Here is a 19,440-nt window from a genome sequence, read left to right as displayed (position 1 = left end):
CTGAAATACTTAACACTATCACTTTCTCACAGAATATATTTAAATTTTACAGAAACATGGCTTTTGCCTTTATGTGTAATAAGCAATAAAAATAAGAACGTCAATGCAACTTATATATAAAAACTGGATTATGAATCAAAGTAGACCATCACTGAAATAAAAAAACACAGTTTAAAGACAATCATATCTTCATTGTTTAGACATATAGTTTTTCTTTCCAAATCTAACGAAATATACATATAAAAAATTACATCCATATTAAAATATTGAAAATTCGGTGTAGTTAACATTCTGAAATACTTAACACTATCACTTCCTCACAGTACTTCTGATGTGAAATTACTTTGAATTCACAGAATATATTTTATTTTACTGAACCTTTATGTGTAGTAAGCAATAAAAATAAGAACGTCAATGAAACTTATATATAAAAACTGGAATAGCAAGATATTCGCAATGAAAAACTTAGTTTTTGAATAAAAAATAAGGTTTTTCAGGTACTTAAAACTTTGAATAAATATTTCAGATATTTTCAAAATTTGATTTGAGAAATCAAAAAATGCTTATTTTCATAAAAGAAATTTAATAAAATCATTTTAGATGAATCATATATATATATATATACTGATATACATTCTAAATTTTGTATACATATTTTAATTTAAAAAAGCAAATTATGCTTATTCACAAGATTTGGGCACGTAATCATGTAAATTGTAAGCTAAATTTTCCATTAAATAATCATACTAGTTGGAAAAGTAATTTATTAAAAATAGTTCTTGACAAATTTTATAATGAAAATTTGAATGTGTTAGAACAGCTGATCATATATATATGTGTCAGTAAACCTGTATCATAATCTGATAGATTTAACTTCTTAAAATGCTACTTATAAGTGAATATATTAATACAATTTGTGAATTGATGTTACTAGTAGTTTGTCTACTTGAGCATAATATGCATAAAAAATCGAATAATAAATTTTAATATACATTGAACTAAGAAACAAATGCGAATTTAATTTCCCTTACATGAAAACTATTCAGCTTTATTTTCAATGTATGAGATTCAGAAAATAAGTAACCATAAAATACTCTCATGCTATTTTTTTAGCTCCATATATTGCACAAAATATTGCAAAAGAAATGTTTTTATTTCTTATTACATAATTATGAAGAGCTTAAAATTAATTATTACTCCAAATTATGAATAAAGTCTAAAATCTTCAGTTAGCTTGTTACACTTTCTATTTTTGAGAAGTTATATGCATACAAATTCCCATACATTAATCATTACAGGTGAATAAATGCTTACATATACTTTTAGACTATAACTTATTTTTATATATGCTAATTCCAAGTCTCATTTGGGAAAAATAAAGTAAATTTTAAAGTGAAATAATAAGGATTATAGCTCACATGTGTAAGCTAAAAATTCATTTTTCATAATTCTGCTGAAAATTATTATGTATTTCATTTGTTGATTAAATCCGAATAGGAATCATTACCATAACTGCAGAATTATATTAATTTCAATGAACGAAGTATTTTAAATATAAGTGAAAACAAGCAATGCATGAAAAACTCTTTATTAGGAAATATATGTACATATATATACATATATAAAAATGGAAAATATGACAATAAAATAACATTAAAAATATGAAATGTAATGCATGTACAGAATGCAATAAATTCATACTCAATCATGTATTTAAAGAGTCCCCACAAGCTCTAGGATTGCTGACATTATACAAAAGGCTTGCCACAAAATTATAAAAATTTGTTGATGTATGTCCATATTGAACACTAAATACAAAATTAGTTTTAAATAGAATGTCAAATGCCTTCATGGCATGATTTGGGCATGTTATTAAGTGATTTACTGCTTTAATATAGAATGAACTTGTAATACACACTATAATGGGCTGTTTATTCTGAGCTGGCCCAAGAGATTCCATGTCTTCTATTTCCTGAAAATAAATTTCTTTATTAAGAATACATCCATTACCTATCTATTAGGACAAGTCAAATATCAATGAGCCATACTAGAAAGTATATCTTTCCAATTAAAAAATATCGCCAGAAAATTTGTTCTTCTTTCAAAAATAAGTAATTCCTAGTAATTTTATTCACATAGAGGTCTTTTGCTTTTAGTTTCTGTAAAAATGCAGTATAAATACATATAGGAATATGTAAATATTATATTGATGCAAATATAGAATAGGATAGTCTATTTGTGCATTGCTTCTTAATGAAAAATGTAATAAATAATGTACATAAAAATGTAAAAAGAACAAACTATACGGAGAATTAGTCTGTCTTTTCCTTATAAAAACAAGTATCATCCCTTCATAATAAACTATTGTTGTTCATAATAAACTATTGTTATTGTAAAGATGTTTGTTCTTGATTTCATGATCGCTATAGTCTGGCACTTTACAAGTTAAAAAAAAAAAAAAAAAAAAATCTATGTTCACTGTATATACATGCATATATATGATTAGTGTCATGCTTTAGATTTAGATCATATAAAGGCATCACACATATTACAAACCATCTTATTCTCTTGAAATATTTGCTAGTATGTAGGTGACATTCAAATCAGTGCAATTCCAATTCTACAGAAATTATCTAAATGACCATGCATCATCTGTGGGTACAATAGTCGAAAGCAGCCTGAGAAGATGAATTTTAGCAACATGAGGCCAAATACATTCACTGTTGTAAAATGGCTCATTTTAATATAATCTGCCCTCTTAAAATGAAAGTTAGTGCAAAGACTAAGAACACCTAAGACTGAGAAATTGTACCATACTGTCTACAAATCAGCTGATAGAGTATTAAATCAAACTTTTAGAATACTATTAATGATTTTGTGTATAGGAAAACAAACAAAATAGTACTTTACGGTATTAGAATTAATGTTTTATTTCAAAAATAAACCCAGATATTTTGTTTTTATATATATCATTTTGACATTTTATAGACCTTTTTATTGTGCACTGAGCGAGGCAGCAAGAACTCTGGCTACACCTCTAACAGTGTTCACATAACTTAGTTATTGAAAATGTAAACAAGCTGTGTTACCTGGGTCTTTAAATCCTATCTAAACCAGAAAATGAATTCATATGAGTTTATTAAAATCAGGATACTTACATTTCTTTCCTACTTTAAAGGACTGTGGATAAGAAAAGGTTTATAAGACTTGTTTGATACAACAATAGCTTTTGCTAATGTAAACAATTATATTATTTTGAACATTACTTTATCAGATCCTCTCACTCGTTTTAATATCACTAGGAGAAGATATAATAACTAATTGAAATGAAAAAGCATTAATCTTGAAAAGTAATAAGTAAATGTCATTAGTTTAACTTTCTAACTATTGAGTTGATGTATATGAATTAATCTATGAATCATTTTAGAATTATCATGTTTAAATTAGTATATATTTCAACAATATTGAAAGTATGCCTGACAAGTTTTCTTAGAAGGGGGAAATAAATAAATAAAAATAACTCGTCGAATTAGGTTTTCTCCCGCAATAGAAGGTAGGGGAAGCTGTTTTTTAATTATGCATTCTATTATCTGTTAATAAAATAAGTTAATTTTCTAAATATGATAGGCGCTGCCACAAATATAAGGCAATATTGCTTAATTTTCATATTATAAAATAAAAATGCATCAAACATTTAGGTTTTATGGCTTACATATAAAAAAGTCGTTTTGTTTCAGTTGAAATAAAAATGTTTAGACATGTACGAATTTTACTATTTAATTAAGTCTGAAAAAAACATGCCTTACATTTTTTAAAAATAAATACTGTTTTTTTAATTTTCTTATTTGCATTAAAAGAAATAAACATTTGGTGTACATATTATATATTGGCATATACGTATATTTGTCAGTAAATACATATTTAGCATAAAATAAATACATGTATATAGCATATAAAGTCAACTGAATATCTGGAATTTTCAAAAATCCGGACTCGGTATAGTTTTTAATTAAAAACAGAGTAGACCTGGAACATTTAATAATACAATAGTTTTCAGTTTGTCATCAGAAAATCAAAACTTATTTTTTTTTTTAAATAGCTGGGTTTTTTTTAGTCCAAAGGGGCAATTCTCCCAGAAGGACTGTTAATTTCGTTTTGGCATTTTGCATCGATTCCCGATATGTTTCATTTCAAATTGCTGCCACCAAACATTATATTTAAAGAAATTAAATAATGAAGAATCTGCATGAATGTATGTATGTTTCTCGCATTGTAATAAAACAACGGCACCTAAAGCCAACAAAATTTGAATAAGGTAATCTTCCATAGAATATGGGCATGTGGAAGCCCTAATTTGAATTTGAAATTGGTTTTATTATTTTCTTTATTATTTAATATTTTGTAATACTTCAACGAATTTTTGATTAACAAAGTAAACGATTTCAAAGCGAGCAATGGCAAGACTGCTCGTGTAAAAAAAAAAAAAAAAAAAATATATATATATATATATATATATATATATATATATATATATATATACCTCTAGCTCGCGAGACTCTGTATTGGAAATTCTAAAGATATGTTCATTTTAAAATTATTTGGCGATATTGCTGTTGAATGTTTTTATGGTTTAAGTGCGAAGAACATGATATTTAATAAATAAAGGTAACACACAAAATGTTAAAAAAACGCCCCTTTCGACGTAATTTAAAATCTGAAGCTTTCAGTCTTTTTTAAAGAATGCAAGATTTTTTTTAAATCGTAAACGGAAAGCCGTCTTATCAGCTTTATTGGCCTCCCGGACTTTTGTAGCTACACCTACACTCTCGAGAATAACAACATATTTGCAAAAATATAAGTTTTAGAATGCTGATATGACCCAGGTAGTGCTAGTATTTATATTTTGGAAAAATTCAGCTTTGCAACAGTAAGTGAATTTTATTGTCACAAACTATAAGCAGAATTTATAAAAAATGAAAATTAAAAATCTATTAAAAACTACTAGAAGCTGAAAAAGATATGACTTCAATAGGAAATTCAGTAAAGTATACGGTTTTTATTTCTTCCAATACTACCAAATAATTTACACACTTGTGTTATAAAAAAAATCAAAACTTTAGTATGCATTTTTTTTTCCCACCGCTGTTCTTCCTATTTGAAATAGGAATGCATGCAAAACTAAATTTAAATAACTAAATTCGATAGCTTTGTGTAAATTGTTCAAAAATAAAAATAATGTTAAGAATTATTTACAAAAAGTACCATCCATACGTACAGCTTTCATTGTGTTAGCAGTACGTAATAAATAAAACTACGTTACAGCATTACACTCTTAAAGCAAATTTACAGACACCTAAAAAAAAAGAGCAAACTAAAACTACTTTTTATTACATACTTAAATTTTGACACATAAATCTAACTATAATTTATAATAATTAAGATATTTATATTAAGAAATAATTGTATATATATTTTAAAAGCGAACTTACTTTTGGCAAAGGAGCTGTATCCATTGTTACGACTGTCCTCGCTTGAAATGGCGCTTAGCCAAAGAACGTTCTTTGACTTAGCAAACTTGTTTGGTCAGTCTGGGTGGACAATGGCAAGACAGGGGGTCGTCCTGCTCCTTCAATTCACTCCCTTCCCCAAGGTTATTATTGCAAGTGGGAAACATGTTCTGCTACCAAGACAGTAAATTTGCTTTGTTTGACACGAAAACGGAGCGAAAACTGCTGTCACCCTCCAAATCCCACCCTGCGAGATTTAGAGTGTAGGTTTAGAGTTCGAAGACTTACGAATCCGAACCATGACGTCATTTAGTCTGTTCAGCACTGTATACGGACCATCCGAAGGTGACTGTAATTCAGGCCTGACTCCTTTTCGCCGAATCGGGTTCCACAACCACACCTTGTCTCTTTTGTTGAATCTATGTCCAGTAGCTCTCGCGTTGTATCTGGTCTTCACTTTCTCCGTCGCCAAGTTCACTCGCTTTCGTGCGGAACGGTGCATCACTTCAAAACGGGCCTTGACATCTTGGATGTGTTCCTCAGGCGATGAAGGCGCATCCGTACGGCGATGAAACAGGCGGTCACAAGGCAGACGAAGGTCTCGACCGAAGAGCATCTGAGATGGAGAGTAGTTGGTAGTCTGGTGTTTCTTTTCGACCCTAGCATGATTTCGGCTGTTTCTCGAGCTGGTTCTTTCGGACAAAGCGTCGGCATTTCCAGGTGAGGATCCCTTCTTAGAATTGATAGTCATGTCTTCAGATCCTGAAAGCAGTTTGTTGTTTTTGAAATCTAAGGAAAAATTGTATTTCCTTAAAAAGTCCAATCCGAGTATGCATGGATCTGTAATATCCGCCTCATATGCCGTGTGATGGTAGGCGGCACTTCCAAACGTGATGTTTACGTTTAACTTCCCAGTTATGTCGATCTTGTCACCAGACGCAGTCTGAAGGGTAACACAGGATGGCGTCCAAATAAGTTTATCTTTAAACTGTTCAGCTAAATCTTTCCTAATGATGGTAACATTAGCTCCTGTGTCAATGATCATATTGCAAGGAACTCCATCGATATTCCCATTGATGGACAGTCCGTTATTGTTGCCACTCACTATAGAGATCTTAAGCGCTTTAAAACAGGGTTTTTCATTTTCTGGCAACCTCCGTTCCTTGATATGGTCATTAATTTGTTTCCTGCGCCGTTGCTCAGAAATTGTCTCAATTTTCGTACCCTGGGGTGTTCTGCAATTCTTTCGTACGTGGCCTTCAGCTCCACAGTTCCAGCACTTTGGTTTCTTGTCAGTCCTTTTCCTTCCCGTGGCATTTAATTGTCTGTTTAAATCGTATGCCTTATTTTCCGTGCTCTGGGGGAGTTCTGCAGTTCCTTCGTAGGTGGCCTTCAACACCGCAATTCCAGCACTTTAGGGTCGGTTTTGTTTCACCACTATTCCATCTTAAAGCATTCACTGGTCTTCTAAACTCATCCGTTTCATTATCCGTGCCCTGGGGTGTTCTGCAATGCCGTCGTAGGTGACCTTCAGAACCACATCTCCAACATCTTACAGCCACTTTGTTCTCACTGCTACTCCATATCAAAGCATCGACTTGTCTGGATAAATCATCTAAACGAGCCATCAATTGGTCCCCTGGGTCGTGGACTCGCACAGCTCTGACTGGGTAGCGGTCTCGACGAGTGGCTTGCTGGGCTGCCTCAAATTTCATGGCGTACACTAGAGCACTTTTTAAATCTTTTACATCCGCCATTCGTAGAGCTTTCTGTATTTCAGTATCTCGGATGCCGTCGATAAAGTATTGCAAGGACAGGATTTCCCTTGTTTCTGTCGGGCATTCCGAAAAGGCGAGATGGGACAGCCTTTCAACATCCGCGGCGAGCTCCTGAAGTGTTTCGGTAGGCTTCTGTTGACGAGATTTTAATTGGAGCCTGCTGTAGTCTTTTAAACACTTCTCCCCAAAGCGCAACTCCAAGGCGCCGGACAGAGCTTCGAAATCTAACCTTTTGTTTTCGGGAAGAGTCTGAAGGATATCCGCTGCGTCGGCTCTTAGAGAAGCGGCGAGATGACAGGCCTTAGCTTGGGAATCCCATCCATTCGCATCCGCCACGATAGAAAATTGTGTCTTATACACCTGCCAGGAGGTCTTCCCATCATATGTGGATAGCTTCAGAGGTGGACGAGCAGGCATTGGTAAGAATTTAAAATCATCACTCCTGCTCCCTGCCGACGCTACGAATTTCTTTAAAGTATCCATTTCTTTGGCAACTGCAGAAACTCTCTCATCAATTTGTTCTTTTTCAGAAGAAACTCTTTCTTCTATTTCTTCTTTCACCGAAGAAACTCTTTCTTCAATATGTCCAACTTTATTTTCAACTGCGTCAATTCTGCCTTCCATAGCTTCAAATTTATTTTCTATTATGCAAGTAATTTCTCTTTTCATTTCTTCTTGACCAGCTTGAACGGCTTTCATTTCGTCCTTAACGGATTCCTGGCCCAATTTCATTTCTTCCTTAAATGATGCTTGGCCAGCTTCCATCTTTTCTTGGAATGCAGCAAAAGCACTAATGAGTTGTCTCAATTGTTCTTCCATCGCTTTTGTTATTGGCATTCAAATCCCACTTCTGACACCAAAAATTGTTGCGTGCGTACGGGTTCGTTATGAAATGAATGCACAAGTCCGATGAAAAATGAACAAAAATTTATTATTATCACAACAAAAATGCTTAAATTTTCTCAAATTATCATGCAGTATTACAATATCTCACAGTAGTTTTCTTGTAACTACTCAAATGTCCAATAGAACGTAATTCAAAACAGCTAAAGAACGCTAATCCGCGAATTCCCTACAATCAACAACAGTAGTTTTCTAAACAGCAACAAACTAAGCAACTCTACAACTACAAACTGAGATGTTTTCCTCCTTTTATAAGATTTTAAAATCACGCGCTAGAATTTTCCAGTACTTTCTCGAAATCAAAAAGAGATATTTATTTATTTAATGCACGCGCTCTTGTATTTTCAATTTTCCGGCTTAGCTTTCTTTTAATATTCGTCACGCGCTGCACTGCGCGAGAAATGAAACCATTTAATTTATAATTGAACTAACATTAGCTTTTTAAATACCAAATTCGTAACAATTTTTAAATAATGGCTTTCCACGAATTTTTGGAATCGGGAATAATGTAGTTAATGTTTGGAATTGCTATTTTTATTTCATTGTAAAACTTAGAAATTTTTTATTAACAATCCCAGGATCCAGAAAAGAATTGTAGAAAGTTTGGTGATGATAGCTATAGTAGTGACTGAGTTAATTGCGAACAAACAGACATGCTTCTTTATATATATAGATATACGATTTTTAAGATACTTATGAAATAAAGTCGGAGGGAAAAAGACTTCAAAGAAGTCCTGAGATTTTACCTCAATGAGAAAGTAATTTGCAGAATATGTCGTTAATCATGTTCAAGCATACGTTTAAATCATCTCATGCGGTAATTTCCTCCTCCATTTGGGTTTTTTGTCAATGTCTTCAAATTTTTGTAACTCTGTCTAATGTCTAATGGCTTAGCTTTACCAAGAATGTGACCTATCTGCTTGCTTTACATTTATAATCAAACCGATTTGTTCGAATTTCCTAATCCATTGGTTTTATTTAACTGAGAACATGGATTTGAAGTTTTGAAGAGTTTATAAGCAAAATGTACGCTGTTAATGTGGGAAGTGGTTTGTTGACGCTTCGCTAACCGACGCTAAATACTGGTATTCCAAAAGATTTTGGGAAACACAAGTGTGAAATTTGCAAACATTTCTCTCTCATTTTATATTTTTGCCAATAAAATAATGCTCAGTGTTTTCATCCATCTCATCCATTAAAACCCTCGTTTATTATTTATTAAAATTGAATACTTTTCAAGGTTTTATGCAAAAAGAAAAAAAGCGCTGAACGAGGCTTTAAAAAGATTAGGCGTAAGAAATCAGTCGATCAGGCTTAAATTTAAATTCAATAAATAGCTAATCCTATAATTACGAAGAAGCTTTTAGCCTCCTGAAGTTACTTACTTCAGCAATAAAAAAAAGGAAGAAAAAAGAAAATATCCAGCACACACACACTGACATAAAAAAAGAAAAAAGCCTAAATCCTTCGCACTGGAGAAGCTGCATGCCGATCAAAATCCACTCTCGCTCAAATGGTGCTTTTGTTGTCGACACAGGACAATGGCAGAGGAAGCGCAATCCAGGAGAATGTGGTGGTTCATCCAGCGGGAAAATTACCAAGCCTTCCCCTTTTTTATTATTACTATCCCTATCTCCCTGGAGGGCAGGACCCTTTATTGGGGACATTTAGGGGCTGAAGGCCTTCACCCGCACTTGATCGACATTAATGGAAGTGAATTCTTCTCCACATCCAGGCCGTCCCGTTTCGCAATCATTTACCGAGATCTGCAGTAATTATTGAACACCATTATCATTAAATCGAGACATTCATTATACGACAGATAAAAGAAAAAGTAATTTAACAGCATGTAATTTGTACTTACTTATATTTTTCTTTAAAAAGCCCACTTCACTTGAATTCTGTATTCTCAGATCGATTAAAAGGAACATTTATTGATTCGATGTCGCTAATTGTAATATTATTTTAATTTTTTCGTGTGTGTGGATGGCGTTTTCAACTATATGCATGATGGAAACAAAGTGATAGGTTCAAAATGCTGCAGGACATGCACTCTTTACTAACACTGATCCCTTTAAAGAAACTTAAGTCGTGTATTTGTAAATTACAAGCTTGTTATTGTCGTTACATTTCGTTGCCTTACTTTTCAAAAATTTTAAAGCTAGTATTAAATAACATTATGCAAAAGAATTTGGGATAAAATATGAATTAAAATTAACAAATATGAATATTTGATGTTTTGTAATTTTGCGCAGTCACGTTTTATTTATATTACACTCGAGGCGAAGTTATTACATATCAGACAGCGAGAATTATTTAAGTTATTTCAACATAGCAAACTTTCAAATGCAGTGAATTCATTTCACTTGCGTGTTGTACTTTGTACTATTGACAGGAGTATAGAAAGAACTCAGTTCAGTATTTTAGTGACAAAAATCTTATTTTCAAATCTGAAAAGTAGAAACTGAAAATGTGACCTGTAATGAAAAACCGTTAAAGGATAAAATTGAAATTTTAGTGTATGTTACATACATTTCGCGCAATATCTAATTGTTTTCTGATTACCTTACCTTGTCTTACTTTACAATCCCCTGATAAGCGCTTCGATAAGTCACGAAAAAATACTTTTCTGATACGCCACCGACGAATCTCATCTTCAGGGCGGAACTCAATCCTACCCAGAAGCGTTATCAGCTCTCATGTCCAATAACAATATACAACAAAAAATGGTTCATCATTATCATCATGCCGATGCAGAAGTTCTCAGCTGTCTCTTGCTCTTTTCTTTTTAATTTCAAGAAGGTTGCGTACCCATTTTGTACATAAAAAATTCTCCAGACTACTGTCTTCAATTTTTATGTCTTTAATCTACATTCATACTCTTATACGTGCGATCTTACTGAACTGTTACTCCATGTCCCTATACGTGCGTCAAGCATGACAACAGTATTTACTAAACGCTCAAGGTTATTGCCTTGTACAGCTGACACAACGATCATGCCCATTATAAGAGTAATTTTTAATTCAAATTTTGCGATGTTTCACTGATTTATTGATACAATTATGAGCAGTTGGCTATTTACAGTTACACACACTTAAAATACTCTGTCACGTTTACGAAAAAAATGTGTACTGGCTAATTATTAATAATTATGTCAGTTTCATTGAACTCTGATTTGGGAACTTTTAGGGCTTTAGGTTATCAAAGTTAGGTTAACTAAGGGCCTCCTTAGTTAGGTTAACTAACAGGGCTAACGTTTTCAACTTCTTGGAAGAATTTCGGTTTCCCCCCCCCCAAAGCAAGATACGATGACTCTTTCTACTAACTTACCTTACGTTATTAATTAAACACAGCTCATGTGTACTCTTGTGAACAATGCATTTAGAAATCGTCACAAATAACAGCTATCACGTACTCTAACATTATAGTCTGTTACTTTAAAATAGGCAGTGCAAAGCCACTTGCCCTATTTGTAATCGTAACACGTGTCGTCATTTCAGAACAGACATTATTTTCTAGACATTTGAGATCTTGAACAAGTTCATGTCAGCCTTCAGTTGTGTACTTCTAACGAAGAAAAACATGCGAAACAGAAATAAAGCGAAAAAAATTACGCTGCTTAGCCGTCTGCAGCAGTTGTCATTACCATTGTTACGAGGTAAGCCAGGCCAGAGAAAAAGCCCCTGAAGTGCCTATTTTAAAGAAACAAGACAGTATTATCTTTGCATCCAACCTTCTTTCACACAAGTTTTCATATTGTGATAGTGAGTGAAAACGAATAGGGAGGTTGGATAGGGGAAATTCACAGTTCAAGTCTAAACTTTTCGTTTAAAATAGCAACGTTTGTAGTTATATTAGCAAGAGATAACAATCATATCATAAAACTATAATTTAGGCATACTTGTTCGTTGCTTGATTAAAATGTATAAAATCGTTCAAGTGTTTTGAAATAGTGGCATCCCTCTTTCATTCCTTCGAGGACCATTTTTTACGCTTTTTGCCTACTAAGCTCAAGATAGGCTCCATTTAGGATATATACATATGAATATATTATGGAATGCATTATAAATATCGATTATTAAATCCACTTATATTATTAATTTGGAATAATCTTAATCAGCAATTTTTTAATAGAACAACACCAAGACCAAATGTAAAATTACATAAAACTATCTAAAATGCCATTTGATTTATACATTTCAAGAAAATATTTGTTTTTAAAATCTTAAACTATAAAGGTAATGAAAGCTTATGAGAACACTATGTACTTTTCATAAGAAGAACACGTTTACCAAAGTCACACCATGCATTCATAAATTTTACTAGCTTAACTAAGCTGCAGATAAGGACTTCATGAGCAGCCTGCGGCCTGTTCGCGAAATTCTTGCACATTTTTTTAAAAAACTAGTCAATAGTTTTCTTTAAAATTACTCAGTTTTAAAACTTGTCAACATCTGACCTTCATTTCTTTAAAATTTAACGAAACTACGAACTGAATAGCGAGTATTTTATTTCAGTGGTACTGAGAAAACTGTTTTTAATCATCTAATACCTAACAGACCTACAATCCGACGAATTTTATAAAAGTATTAAAATATATTTTCATGTCATAACAGTTTCTTGAAAAATCTTGAATTATTTAACTCTAGGCCATAGATATTACAATGATAAAAGATATCTAACTGTTAACCATATTAATGCATTATTGCATTATAAACGCTGTCTAACTTTTAACCATACTAATGTATTTTCGTCAAAACCTTTAATCTGCTAATTTTCCTTGATTATTTGCATTGAAACGGAAACTAGTAACACTGGGGTATTCATCCATATTTCCGTCTATGAGTACCGGAGGGCAATAATTATTTTAAAACGCATATCAAAACTAATTAGCTTTCGAGATAATAACTAATTGAAAAGGAAGTTACATTTAATTTCCAAATGGAACTGCTTCTTCGTTAAATGAATTATTAATGAAATTCTACCTAGTAACCCACTTAATTTTACAACGCTCATTCTAATATTTATTTGAGATGCTTTACCGAAATAAATAGTGAGTATTAAATGATAAAGATTTTGAAAGGGAAATATTTCCCTATGCTACCTCAATTAAATCGCTTTAAGCACTGAGATTTAGTAAAATATCTTCATTTGTAAAGAAAATGTATTTATTTTTATTTTATGCATTTATTGAAAATGCATTTATTGTTTTGTTGAACATTTTAAGTTTACATTTGAAAAGTTTTTAAAAATAAAAGACAGTTAATTATTGTGCATTAACAGAATTACTTTAAATAATGGTAATTAAGGAATTCTTTGACATTAATATGTAGGCAATTAATTATTTCTAGAAATTCAAAAATTCTTCTAACTTTAGAAAAGAATTCAGTCATTCACATGCTTTAACACTTTCCATTGATCGTTTTTAAATAAAACCTAATTTGTTGTTCCAATAAATAGAAAGCCATACATAAAAACCTTTTTTATAAACTTATAAAAATAATTAAATGTTTGCAGATATATATATTTATTTATTTTTAATAAAATAATCAGAAAGAATTTTTTTAAATTCTTTTATTGTACGATATTGTTCTCTAAATTACCATGAAATGTTGTAACTATAAATTCTAATTCTTAGTTAGACATTATTGTTTCGAACATGAACAACTTAAAATGTTGAGTATATGAAACATATTTCTCATCTCATAAGCTGATTTATATAGTTATAAATGACGAAGCTGATAGAACTATGATAGATGCAACAAATTTAGGAAGAAAAAGATTCTGTTAAGAGTTTCACTTCCGAGTTAGCATGTATAGTCAGAATCTAATGTGTTGTTCTCAATCATACACCAAGTTTTAAGTACCAAATATGAGAAGTCTTAGATTACATCGTAATGTAATTTTTCAAGAAAATCCGTTCAGAGCTTAAAGTGAAGTATTACTTCCGGATTTTCAACTTTAAACAAAATCTGTTATCTTGTATTCATTGATATACTAAATATAATCTTAAATACTAACATTAAAAACGTTTTAGGTTATGTTTAAATATAGTTTTTATTAAAAACTGTTATGGACTTCGAGTACAACAAAAGTACCACTTTTTGTTGTTTAACCAAAAATCTAATAATTTTTTATATGAATGCAGAAAGCTTAAACACGTAAAACAGAGAAATTTTTAAATTGAGTTTAATGTAAGAGTCATCATGGACGAAAAAAGTCGTTGCACACGTCCTCATAGACAGACAGACATTATTGTGAAATTAGTAAAAAGCTTAATTGAGGGGACCCCTAATTCATGCTTATTCGTTGAAAACTCGCTGTCAAATTATTGAACCGAAAATATTACCTCCCTTACACTAGTATATAGTTTGGGTGGTAAAATGTACCTCATCTACAGTTTTTACTGTTGAGGTAATTCAGTTTCCCAAAGAAAAACAGAGAAAGTTTTCCCTTTCTTATATTTATTTTTAAATCATATGATTTTGCTAGATATGAAATATGAGCCGAAGTACTTAAATCAATAATAGAAGCCTGAGTACTAAAATAATAGATAAGGAACAAGTATTCGTTTAACAATACTCTGCCGAGAGCTAACCATTTTCCATTTGTTTCCTATTTAACTTTGAAATTCGTTTGGTATATTTTTAATGACCATATGGAGTTCGGAGTTTTTTTGCCAATAAAAGCTATCTTTTAATGGCCATTACATATAAAATTACATATAAATTCACGCCTGTTTACAACGTTAACTAACTTTAAATTAACTTTAAAAAAAGAGGTACAATTAATAATAATAAGAAGAAGACGAAAGAAGAGGTACAAGTAATAAAAGAAGGAGGTACAAATAAAAATTGTTTAAGCATTGATACAACAAAGTGTATGAGTCACTAGAAACAAGAAAATGATTTTTCCTGAATTTAAAAAAAATATTTCAAATTCAATATTTCAAATCGAAAAAGTTGAAAATAATATTTGTGTATTGCATTTTAAATACATAAAATTTAAATTAATGTTTAAAACCAAAGTTTTTAAAAAATATCCTTTTCTGTCATTAAAATTTTATTTATAGTTACGCATGATTAGCTGCTACACTCCTTCTAAATTTCTGCTATGTTGTTCTGATTTAGTGATGCAATTTGTTTCTTTAAGCAATTAGAAATTTTCTTTTGAATATTTGTTAGAAATTTTTCTTTACTCATATTGTCTAATATAAGATTCATAACTTGAAAATTATGTTCTATTGTTTGAAACTTTTAAAACACAAAATGCTTATTCTAAGCAATTTCTAAACGAAAATCAAGAATAAACTTAATGAGAGTCCATACGTTTCTATTTATAAATTCTGAAGTATAATGGATTTTGTTTTCCCAAAATATTTTTGCAGTTTATAAAAAACTAAACAAATGTGGTTAGAGTTAATCTTTCTTCATTTTAGTACTTTTTGTGCAGCTTTGAAAACCTATGAGAAGTTAGTTCATTCTCACGAACGAATGCGGAATGTCTAAGAAGAAAGGTATTTTCATGCAAAATTATGCAAAAAGTTATTTACATAAACTATTCAACAGGAACAGCGTAAGAAATGCAATGCAGTTAGCATAGTGTTTCTCAGTCTCCGGTCCGCCGGTCACAAGTGGTCCTCAAAGCGTACTCTTAAGATCCTCTTAAATTCCCCAAAAAAGACAAAAAATAAAATTCAAATTAATTGCGTATAGGAAATACACGAAATCAAAACGGAGCTTAAAAACGAAAGAACAAAAAGAAAACCCGTTAAACCTTTTCTAACGCTGTACTGAATAATTGAATAAAGAAATCAAAGCCTTTTCTAATATAGGTTCCCCAACTTAAAAGGCCTTAGAAACTTCCTGTATTCCAAAAGCGGGACATCCAATTCTATAGGCGATGCATCAATACTTCCAGTTAAAACAGAGAAATGTAAAGCAATATTTTATGAAAAATTACCTAATGACAGTAGATCTTTCAAACGATATAGTAACATGCCGAATCAATGGTATGGCCAGTAACATAGAATCTGTATTTATGATCAGAAGAGAAGAGAAAGAAAAGTAATTCTAATTTCTTCTCTTCAGATAGATGAGGAGAAACAAACGTTTCGAAGGATGCGTTGTAATCTGTTATGTTAGAAATAGCTTAGCAATGACGTTTATAAAGATCTGCTATTTTCTATTTTTGTTCTGAATATCCAATAGTTTCATTGCTTTGTGATGAGAGGGGTAGGCGGCGCAAACAACTTCTTTATTCTGAAGTTCGCTGGCCTTCCCAAGCTATAATATTAAGCTTTTCATATTAAGACAGAAAATCCTGCTATTGGTAAATGAAAGTGACTAAAATTTTACATTCTTTCTCGCTGATAGAAAATGACTATGTCAGTCAGATGTATTCTCAAGAATTAATGAACTAAATTTTAGTCTGAAAGATGAATCTTGGCTGTTCTCCATGCCCATGAGAAAATAAAGGGGTTTAGAGGAAATTTGATTTGTGAGACAGTTGGGTAAAATAGAGGAAATTTTCACCTTAAATTTGTTTAGTAGAAAATAACATCTTTATTGGAAAAGAATTATGTAATGACAGATGTTCATATCTCGAAGATATAGCGAGGATATCCTTAAAATATATCAAAACAACAAAATTTGAATAAGAAAGAACATTTAATTGAACTCTTTAATAACACCGGTCTCAAAATGAAATTCCAAACAGAAGGTATTGTTAATTTATGGACCTTTCTTTACAAAAGGGAACATAGTTAACTGTACAAACGTGCTTTAAAAGTTATAGTTCAGTTTGCGTCTACTGCACATCTATGTGAGAAAGGGATTTTTAGCACGAACTCAAATAAAAACGAAGTATTCAAATTGACTTGATATAGGTACCAGTGTCAAACTTAAGCTTGCCAGCGTACATCCAAACATAGAACTGCTGTGCAAGAATCGGCAAGCATAGTGTTAGTAACATGCTAAAATGTAGCTTTCGAAAGGGGGCAAGAGTAAGGTGCTCCACCGATATTTTATATTTTTCCACGGTAGTTTATATCAATTTTTGCCAGTTTCTTACTAAGTTGAATAGGTACTGAACTTAAACAACTACTTATTTAATTTATCAGTTATATATATACATAAATGTAGTAAGCTCACCTAAAAGTTACCAAGAGCTGCTGCTCCATTCCATAATAGGAGACGAGTTGCAGATAACGAAAATCTCTTCGTGTTGGCTAATGCCCACGGAACTTCGCTCCCCCTACATACGTCATTCGGATGACGTACACAGAAGGGAATGTAACCACTTTTCAACTAGTTTTAAGAGGGAGAGCTTTGCATCGCCACAGGTCAGTTTTTTGTTTCTTTTGTTACAACGTTTTCTTGGTCTTAGCAAGACCCACTTAGTTTGTTATCATCTTAATTTTCTTTTCTTTTCTTTTATTTTAATTACAGTTTTTCATTACAGATTTCTAAAATATAAAAAATTAAATTCTTAATCTTTAAGCTTGCAGGCCCAGCCCGTATGTTTTTTGTATATTTAGGACTAATAGCTGACCGCTATTTATTTTCGTTTTTATTTTGATTTTATTTTTGATTTTAATTTTGATTTTAGTCTATATTTAAGATGTTTACGTATTGTTTAACATATTTTGACACCTTAATGTGTCATTCTGTGCGGACGCGTCGGGAAATTGGAACAGAGAATCGAGACTATTAAAATTTCCAAGACACTTTGTCTAAATTTAAAAAAAATTTTGTAGCGAAAAAGTTTCAATTGTCTGTTTCGGCGAAACGCGTAATGGGGTTAGCTTGATTCGACGTTCAAATAAATTAAATTTCCCTTGAAAAGCCAGTTTGGAAGTCGAATTGGGCTAATTTACCATTTTCCGCTTACCTTTTATCTGATTCTGTTTTTTCATGTTTTCATGTTTAATGGTTTGATTTTCATATGTATGAATATTTTTAAAACGTGTTGAACTTTTTGTTGCAGCAGCTCTTGGTAACTTTTAGGCGAGCTTACCACATTTTTTTATATTTTACTTATTTTGCAGCATATTGCGCAAGATGTTTTCTAGACCAAAATTAGTTTTTCAAAATTGTAATTACTACCTTGCTTGATATATATATATATATATATGTGTGTGTGTGTGTGTGTGTGTATACGTTGTATGATTTCACGTTATTTTAAACAATAACTCCTAGAACCATACAAACAGACGACTTATTGTTCCGCGTTATCTTCCAAAATATAATAATCGCAATCATAAATGAAGGATTTAAATACAGCTTTTCATTAATATGTCAACCTGACATTTATGCAAACTGATAACAATGACAGAACATCAAATCTCTGCGGTTTGCGGGAAATTTAGAAAAATACGAAAGTCAAATTAAAATTTTGAATACAAAGTAACATGCGCCAACGTAGGCTTTAACTCAGACGTCAATATTTTCACGAAGCCATTACGGCTAACAAAGCTGAAGCTAATTAAGTAATTCAGTTATAGAGAGAAGAAATAGAGTGACTGGCCAGCGATGGCTGCAAAAGGCTCTTTCTCGAACTCAAGCGCTCGGCGCTAAATTAACTCATTTTTATCCTGTTGGGAGTTGACAAAATTAGAAGTAAAGACAAAGTAACAATATAGCTTATTAAATTAATCTGAAACTTTACATAGAGTCTAAATATAATTGGAAAACTTTGAAGAGTAATTCTCATAGACCCTCTCCTGCTGTGTGCCTGTGCTATTTATGATTTAGGAATTAATAGGGTTTATATGCATATATTATCCTCAAATTTACAATCAGTTGTTAGGCTTATCCCTAATAGAGTTTCATCTTTTGTTGAACCCAATTGCCAATGAAAAACGTTTGCATTTCTTTAACCCGTAGAAAGCAAACAGAAGACGAGAAACGAGATGGAGAAATCAAATCCCGTTTCCGACAAAGGGATACACGGCGGAATCGTGGTAGTTTTGATGTTAATGAAAGCGAAACCCGGGAGTTTGTTTGGTGGGGGAGTTGGTCTCGATTACAGCCATAGCAGCGTAAACCGACTCGGGAGATCGTAATTGTCGTATTGTCCGTATCATTAGTCATTCGGGATGGGAAATGGGGTAGTGGAGAATAGGATCGGATTCCAGAGGGATTTTTTTAATCCACCTCGTATCATGTTCGACGGGGTGGTAATTGCCTTTTTTGGGGTTGTAAAACGAGGAGTCAGGTTCTGTCTGTGAGGTTCACGTGACTCCTGGTAA

At 31.9% G+C, this 19,440-nt stretch overlaps 1 protein-coding gene across 1 annotated transcript in view; it reads right to left on the bottom strand.

Moving 5' to 3' along the window:
- Positions 1-1,950: 1,950 nt before the first annotated feature.
- LOC118199100 (tetratricopeptide repeat protein 39A-like) overlaps positions 1,951-19,440 on the bottom strand; it is a 244,554-nt gene continuing 227,064 nt past the window's right edge. The window contains exon 18 of the mRNA XM_085820793.1: positions 1,951-1,972. Within this exon, the coding sequence (XP_085676919.1) occupies positions 1,966-1,972 (7 nt within the window). The 3' untranslated portion in view covers positions 1,951-1,965. The remainder of the gene's footprint in view (positions 1,973-19,440) is intronic.

Source organism: Stegodyphus dumicola, chromosome 7, assembly GCF_044657685.1.
Source record: "Stegodyphus dumicola isolate Sdum_Otavi_A_Nest chromosome 7, ASM4465768v1".
Lineage (NCBI taxonomy): Eukaryota > Metazoa > Arthropoda > Arachnida > Araneae > Eresidae > Stegodyphus > Stegodyphus dumicola.
The sequence above is the reverse complement of the archived record's forward strand: the minus strand, read 5'-3'. Positions and strand labels throughout refer to the sequence as shown.